Source organism: Physella acuta, unplaced genomic scaffold (assembly GCF_028476545.2).
Source record: "Physella acuta isolate Inbredline_101_S28 unplaced genomic scaffold, ASM2847654v3 ptg000172l, whole genome shotgun sequence".
Classification (NCBI taxonomy): Eukaryota; Metazoa; Mollusca; class Gastropoda; family Physidae; genus Physella; species Physella acuta.
The window spans coordinates 49737-58515 of record NW_026731691.1 but is presented as its reverse complement, the minus strand read 5'-3'; the positions used below and the strand labels follow the sequence as shown (position 1 = coordinate 58515).

Below are 8779 nucleotides of genomic sequence, written 5' to 3'. Positions count from 1 at the left end.
AATCTCAACAACTTTTCGAAGTTTTATTGCGATTCGTAAACGGTGAAGTGGTGCACAAGGGAAACACAGAGATGCTTGCATTTATATATATATATATATATATATATATATATATATATATATATATATATATATATATATATATATATATATATATATATATATATATATATATATATATATATATATATATATATATATATATATATAAACATAAAAATAAAATTGCATAAAAATAGCTTGCATGAAATTCTTGAACATGGGCATTCACTAGACTTTATTTTTTAATGATGAAACTTTCATCAATACAGCAAAATTTGTCATGGGGAATTTTGCCCAAAAACGAAAAAGAAAACGAGGCTCACAACATGTGCCTGAAGGTAAAACCCAATAGATGTTGAATCCTAGACCAGAGGCGTAGCAACCCCTTTTGTCGCCCGGGGTGAACTAGCTTTTTTTGCGCCCCCCCCCCCTGTCCCTATATTTATATATTTATTTACCTAACGAAAAAGGATCCCCTCCACCAGTCACCATTAATAATTGTTTTCCTTATCGTAGAGTCAAGTAGCATTCTTTTTGCTTAATTTTGACTGCAATGCACTTCAAAATAAGCTTACTTTTCTACCCAATTAGGCGCCCACTTAAGGTCGGCGCCCGGGTCAGCCGCCCAAACCGCCCTCCCTTAGCTACGCCTCTGTCCTAGATCTGGCCAGGTTTTTAGTTGGCAATATTCAAAAAATAATTATGGCATTCAACAAAACAAATCCTTTGCCCTCCCCCCCCCCCCCCCCCCCCCCGCACACACACACAAAAGTAACGGGTATGTGCTAGTATTCGTAGATATTTTTAAAAGCCGTTTTATTTAGATCGAAAGTTTGTCTGTCGAAATGTCTGTTAGGTTGTCTGTCCGAATGTTTAAGGTTATCTGGTTGTGGTCAAGACTTGTGACTCAAATTTGACCCATTTCTAATGAAGCGATTTCATTAATCTTTTCGGTAATTGCATTTAGAATTACGTTATTTTCAAGTTATTGAATGTCTAGATCTAAGGAAGGGTCCGATAACTTTTTTTTTAAAACGTGATCAATGTTATGGAAACAGATAAGATGCCAAAAATACTTGAATGTGATTGTTTTGCATCAATGTTCTACAGATTTCACGTTTGTGTTGTTTTTAAGTACGTAGGTAACTAAACATTTTTTTTAGCTAGAACAGTTTAGTTACTTTCTTTAGAATTGTTTTATATTGTAAACTAGTTTGTCTTAGTGATTTCTCAATAAATAAAGCGGGAATGATCTCCCCTAAACTTTCTCGAATATTCTTATATAACACTACGGGGGATGGCAACTGGGGATATAGACATGATTTTTTAATCAATTTTTAATTACTTAAACTTTTTAAATAAGAATAGAATCTCGTAGAAAAAGAGAAATGCACACCAAGTGAACAGCAAACACTGTGTGTATAATAGTGCGAAATAGTAGTCTAATTAATTAATAAAATTGAAATGGGCTCTGTGGTGGACGGACCATTGGGAGACATGCATATAGTAAAATACCTCGACTTTCTCACCACAGTTTAATGTTCTTAAAGTGCTTATGTTTAAAATAAAATAAAAAATTGATAATTTAAAAACTCAATATTGATACATTTTTAAAATAAATTTTCATTTTTCAACTTATCATCTTTATTGACGTAAAAAACTAAATTAAAATAAAGTACTACCCTTTACACAAATTTCAATTTTTTTTTAAAATAGGTATACAAATTACGTCTCTTTATACCAACTACGCATGTGATTTACAAACAACAAAAAATGTAAAATATTTTTTTATGTTTGAGTTTGTGTTTGCGTTTTAGTTTGTTTTAGTGTTTACGTTTGTGTTAATTTTAATGTTTACGTTTGCGTTTATGTTTGATGTGGTTTACCTTTGTGTTTGTGTTTTTGTTTGCGTTCGCGTTTGTGTTTACTTTTTCTTTTTCTTTTGTGTTTGTGTTTACGTTTGAATTTGCGTTTGCGTTTGTGTTTGTGTTTGAGTTTTGGTTTCTGTTTTAGTTTGCGTTTGTTTTTGCGTTTGTGTTTGCTTGTATGTTTGCGTTAGTGTTAATGTTTACGTTTGCGCTCACGTTTGCGTTTCGTTTATGTTTGCGTTTGCTTTTGTGTTTTCGTTTTTGTTTGTGTTTGCTTTTGTGTTTGCGTTTGTGTTTACGTTTGTATTTAGTTTTAGTTTTGTTGTGGTTGGTTGTGATAAGGGTTACGTTTACAATTAGAATTAGATTGAGGGTTATTTGCATGTAGATATTTAATTGGAAAAGTAATATATTTCTTATTACTTAACAAAAACACAAGTAACGGTCCTTTACAGATAGGTTTTCCACAGAGCCCAGGGCAGGGCCTGGCCGGGACGGCTAGTTATTTTCTATTTTAAGGAATAATAAACAAGTATAAAACCAACAAAAAAAATGTTGTAAACGCATAAAAATAAGAATGCAAAAAAATGTCTTTAGATATGTTGGAACAATTAAAACGTCTGTCGAAAAATATATTTTATCTTTAATATTATATTTAACGCCATGGGTCTTGGTATTTATTTATCTGCATTAAGAAAAGTTAAAATGTAAACTTAACCTTTCCTAATGCGGTTAACATGTTAACTTATTATTTTTCCCCATCATATCTAAAAAAAACTTTTTTTTTCTTACATTAATGCATCTAAAAACTTGTTATTTTGAGGTTCTATACTTGTACTTTCTAAATTCATATACGTTTTTTGATAAATCGGAAATAACTTTAAGTACTACTTTCGGTAAACGGAAATGACTCAAAATTTGAAAGAAGGCAGAGTATTAGATCTTTTACTTATATGTTAAATTTCGTCTATCTTTCTGAAACAGTACTCATGTTATAGGCTTTTAAAAAACCAAAAGTAGAATAAGTTCCACTTCCGGTTATTGGAAATCGCTGTAAAGTTGATATCGAACTACAAATTTGATTTAATACTTATATATGAAATTTTATCAACCTAGCTGTAGTGGTACTCAAGTTATCGTGTTCACAGACACACAGGCACACAGACACACATCCACACATCAACACAGACACACACACACACATACACACATTGACATATGGACAAAATTACAAAACAATGTTCCGACTCAGGGAAGTCTAAAACGTCGAGATTTGAGAAATACACGATTACAATACCTCCACTACGCTTCGTAGTCGAGAAAGTAAAAGCAATTCTTGATAAGGGGAAGAACACAAAGGCATTCTTAAAAATCCTTTATACAAATTACAAAATTCAATAAAAAGACAATTAGATAAAAAAAATCATTGCTATTTTTAATATATTACATGATGAATTATAGTGGTAAAAGAAAACAATGTATTAATTTAAAACTATTCTAATTCAAATTATAATTGACCTCTAATTTATATATTAAACCAATAGAAATAATAAATATATTATTCTAATAAGTTTTAAAGTAGGATCATTCAGCCGATAAGATACTTTTAATTTCAATTCCATATTCCTCAAATTATTATTACTATGTTAGTAAATGTTTAAAATAAATTTATAAAACTAAATAAACTGTGGGAGGTCTGCTAAAGATATAGATGTTGGAGAATGAAGAATGTTTTATTTGAAGTGTCTCATTGTACTCAACATAACATTCCGGCTGCTTATAATATTTATAATATTTTTTTCTTTAATCCTAAATTTATTTCACCCCTACTTTAAAGCCCAAACCCCTTCAACCCATTACACAGATGAGAAATAAATCCTTGAATCATCATTTTAATACACATTTGCAATTTCAGGTTTAAAAATAAATTTGCAATTAGACTTGTCGTATTAGATTTATGTATAAGTAAATAATCTTAAATGAATGAAAGTGGGCTACGTGTAAGAAAGAAGTATTACTATTGTAAATCTGTATCAGTCCTCACAAGCCGATGATGAAAACTGTAATACTAAAGCGAAGATGGCCAGGCAAGGGGACGTTGTAAATTACATGCCTATGGCCAAAAAAATAATTTAAATTATCAAACTCAAACTTGTAAAAATATGCATAACTTTAATATAATGATGAGCTGCTATTTAAATAATAAAACAAAGGAAACTCAGGGTTTCTATATTATGAATCGAATAGTTTTGCGATAATTTATGAAGCGACTTGCGTTTTTATTTTTAGTTATTTAAATAGTTGTTTATTCTTTTTTTGTTATAATCATTTATTTTCACCTTTCAGTGAATTATTACATAAAAGCTTGATAATGCATTTTAATGCATTTTTTTCAGCACTTTAAAATTGTTAATTTAGTGGAGTTGAAGGACTTTAAAAAAATTGCGCGCTAAATAAACACGAAAAATGTGAATATATTAGCGCGGCAAATATATTTTATAGGAAATTTAAAATTAATTCTTAAAATATTAATTTAACATCCAATTTAGTCCTATTTGATCTCAGACGGCATTATTCTCGGGTCTTAGCCCACGTGTTAAGTTTCATCGAAATAGGTCGGTTAGAAGAGGTCGAAATTTCGCTCGCCAGTTTCGATCCTGACATGACGAGGAAGCAAGTTAAATAAAAGCTTGTAAAAAAAATCATTAAAAATTGCATGTGTTCCTGTAGACAGCGCCTCTTTTTCCATCTCCCTCCACCTTCCCATAGTCCCCCCCCCCCCCCCCCACTCTATTACCCCACCCCCACCCAGAGTTTCTTCCAGGCATCTCTTCAAGGGGGGGGAGGGCTCCAAAGTCTACCGCCCCCCCCCCCTCCCCCGAACGAAATGGAATTTATATAGAAAACATATACTTTTAACAGTGTACGCCCCCCACCCCCCCCCCCCCCCCCCGGAAAATATTGTCCGTCCCTCCGAAAATAATAAGTGCCCCCCCCCCCCCCCTGGAGAAAAAAGTTTGGGGAAAATACTGCCCCCACCCCAATTCGAAGTCCATCTCAGTGCCATATTTGGGTGCCTTGTGTTTTTTTTTTTAGACATTCGCAGTGCATGATCCAGCCATTACAAAACTAAACATGTAGATGATATCTGTGTATAGGGACATTTGTAAGGGAATACTAGCGACATAAGTCACTTGGTCATTGGTCCAGGTTTGTTCTTTAATTATGAGGGGTGTCGTCGATACATGAGCGATCGTCCTGTTGAGGAAAAACAGTCATAACTAATTGTTTTAAAAACTGGGTTATCGACTCATCAATGTATATTTCAATATCTAAGTAAAATAAGAACTTAATTTAGAAACAATGTTTATTATGTAGATTATTTTTAAATGAAAAAATATACGTTTCATCTTTAATTTGTCTCTAAAAACTAAAGATTAAGCGTATATTTCATTAAGCTAGAATAGTAAAAGCATCGGTTGCAATATATATTGAAAATATTACTTAGGAAAATAAGTTTTACCATTATAAACAAAGAAAATATGTCTTTTTTTTTCAAGATTTTATACATGTTGTATTCATGATTAATCCCAAAAACGTTGTTTTAATTTATTAATTTCTTTGTTTCGATCTACTTTCAAAATGACTTTGTTAGTGTACATCTATTATCACGAACAAAAGAATTAAATTAATTAGATTATTTTTTTTATTAAACTTTAGATTTTGGAAACGGTGACAGCCCTATAAAAATTACGAAAACCGACCAATCTTGTGTGTTTAATCCAGGTAAGATAAAAGAAGCTAATTAAAACCTTTTAAGTTTTAAGTATTTCTGTATCTATTTTATGCTAAATAATTTAATAGTTGTTTGTTTTTGCTGTTTTTTTTTCAGGAAATCATGAAGCTGAGATGTGCTATGGAGGAGAAGCTGATCTACACAAACGTGTAACTGGCTGCAAGAAGAATCCAGATCACAGAGGATTTATACCTCTTAAAAACTTCAACAAATACTGCCTCCCCTCACGTTACCATGACGACGAGCTCATGCTGGAGACGATCAAAGCGTCGGCTGCTCTGACTGTCCAGGTGAAGACTAAATTCACCAGTCTAGAGAGACCAGAGTTCTACCCAGGGACGGTGGTCCCTTATCCGTGTTATAACGACCGAGGGGGTACTGTCTTGAGACTGGGGACGGGGAGGGTGTGCCGCGTACACAAGTACTGCGACCGGATGTGTCAGTGTGAGAAATGTCAGGTCTCTGCCACGCCCAGCAAAGTGTGGGGGGTGATTAGTGTGGTGACAGCCACACACGTGGTTTTTGATGACAGCGAGGCGAGACAGACCAGGTGTGTTTTTGGTTTTGATGATGATAAAAGTCACGTGGTGTACCTGGCTGGGTGGGAGGTGGCGAGGGCGAATATCGAGGGAGATCGCTGTGAGATGAGATTTGTGACGTGTGACTTAGAACTGGTTGACCAACTGGCTATGATGAAACAGCGATTTGTTGAACTACACAGGAAAGCTAAGGGGTCATCCATAAATGACGTCACACTCGTAGGGGGGAGAGGGGGTCCGTAATTTTGTGACGATGTGTGATGAGGGGGAGGGGGAGGGGGGTCAGATGTTGCGACGTCACATTTTTGTATTATAAAAAAGCAATGTTAGAAAACGAATTTTAGACGTTATTTTGCGTTTTAGATAACTGTTTTAATAAATTGTAATAGTTTAGACAAGATTTTGGAAAAATATCGATGTTTTTAAAAAATTCAACTGCAATTTTGAGGGGGGTTGTAGGTTGAGGTGTGACGTCATTTTAGGGGGGGGGTCTGGCTTTTTGTGACGACGTGTGACGGAGGGGAGGGGGGAGGTAAAAATCGTCAAAAAAAGCGTGACGTCATTTATGGATGACCCCTAAGTACAAGTACGGGAAATTTGCATATGTGGATAAATTAGCGGTTATAGTTTCACATCCTCATGGCTGTCCTAAACAGGTCTCTGTAGGACGATGGACGCATAAACAGAATAGGGAGAACGGCTTGACCAGGTACTGGTACACAACGTGCACCTGTCCTGGCTCCAGTGGGGCGTATGTCTACAGGCTGGGGAATGACGGGAGGTGGCACCTGCGGCCACACAGCGGGGCAAACGTTGAGGGGAATTATAGTGGGGAGTGGTGAGATGGATGGGTTGGGGAGTGGTGAGATGGATGGGTTGGGGAGTGGTGAGATGGATGGGTTGGGGAGTGGTGAGATGGATGGGTTGGGGAGTGGTGAGATGGATGGGTTGGGGAGTGGTGAGATGGATGGGTTGTGGAGTGGTGAGATGGATGGGTTGGGGAGTGGTGAGATGGATGGGTTGGGGAGTGGTGAGATGGATGGGTTGGGGAGTGGTGAGATGGATGGGTTGGGGAGTGGTGAGATGGATGGGTTGGGGAGTGGTGAGATGGATGGGTTGGGGAGTGGGGAGATGGATGGGTAACTCATTAACTAATTAAAGATCGAAGCTTACAACAATCTATCTAGATCACGGGTTCCCAACCTGGGGGTCGCGACCCCCCTGGGGGCCGCGAAGGTCTTTCTGGGGGGTCGCCAACTGGTATACTAAACCTTAGTAATTTGAAACAAAACATAAATATTTAGAAGAATTTTTATAATTCGGCTTTAGTAACATCACTGGAAATGTAATAGAGAAGAAACAAAGCGCACTGTAAAAAGTTGTTCTCAGTCACGAATCTATGAAATCTTCAAAACTAAAACGTCATTTGAGACGAGTCATTCGGAACACACCAAAAAATATATGGAGTTCTTTCGTCGGTAAGAAGCTAGTTGCAAACGCCAGAGACTTGATCGAACAGGAAGTTTTCACTAGCATTAGTGCAAACATCAAATGAAGTCGCGATAGAAAATGCCAAGCAAAAAAAAAACAATAGGAGAACATTTCATCAAACGCTGCATGTACGTAAATGTTAAATAACACATTTTTATTGAAATTAAGTTTTCACCATTGTTTGCTTTTCAAGTTGATAAATCAACAGACGTGAGTTCGTGTTCGCTGTTGCTGGTCTGTGTCTATATTCATGCGGATGATAGCAAAGAAGAGTTGCTCTTTTGTGAAGATAGAATGGAGAAAATAAATATCTTTTTTGAAACTGGATAATTAAAATGGATTAGAACGGCTGTGGGGGTTTGTACGGATGGCGCACCATCTATGTTTAGCTCAAAATCGGGCTTTCAGAAAACAGAAAAGATTTAGCTCCCTAACCACTGCCCTAACCAATCGACATCAAGAGTCCATTGCTAGTATAAGTCGTAAATTATATAAAATCTGGAGCCTTCAAAGAACTGAGCAAAAACATTAATATAGATCACGAGGTTCTGCTCTTCTACACTACAGTACGCTGGCTGTCAAACGAAATGTTGTAAATTGTGTTTTTGAATTGAAATCTGAAATCAAATTGTTCTTGGAAGTGCAAAGGAAACAAGACCTTTTGGTATATTTAAAACGACCTAGAGTGGTTCGAACATCAACATAAGCTTAACCTGAAGCTTCAGGGAAAATGAACGAATATTATAACTTTCCATGATAATCTCGGGGCATTTTTATCAAAACTGCAAAATCGGTAAAGAAAATAAATCTTGGAAATATTGTAAATTTGAGAAACTCTGCGGCGTGGTAGATGAATCTGATTGTGAGATAATTAAAATTTTGAAAGAAGCGATTTCTGGGCATCTTGAATCTCTTAAAAACGAACTGCATCGCTATTTCTCTGAGCTGAAAAAAAGAAGAATCTGCATTTACGCATTACCCATTCTCTTCTTCCCTTGATGTTGCCAGCATTCCCGATGAATTACAAGATGAATTCTTTGATT

General features: G+C 35.7%; 1 protein-coding gene across 1 annotated transcript; it reads left to right on the top strand.

The window, feature by feature from the left end:
• Positions 1 to 313: 313 nt before the first annotated feature.
• On the top strand, positions 314 to 6439 carry LOC131936234 (uncharacterized; the record flags this gene model as incomplete). Its single annotated transcript, XM_059293143.1, has 3 exons — positions 314 to 380; positions 5631 to 5696; positions 5803 to 6439. Coding segments are annotated over exons 1-3 (761 nt in total), but the record flags the coding sequence as incomplete, so codon positions are not given.
• Between the last annotated feature and the right edge of the window lie 2340 nt (positions 6440 to 8779).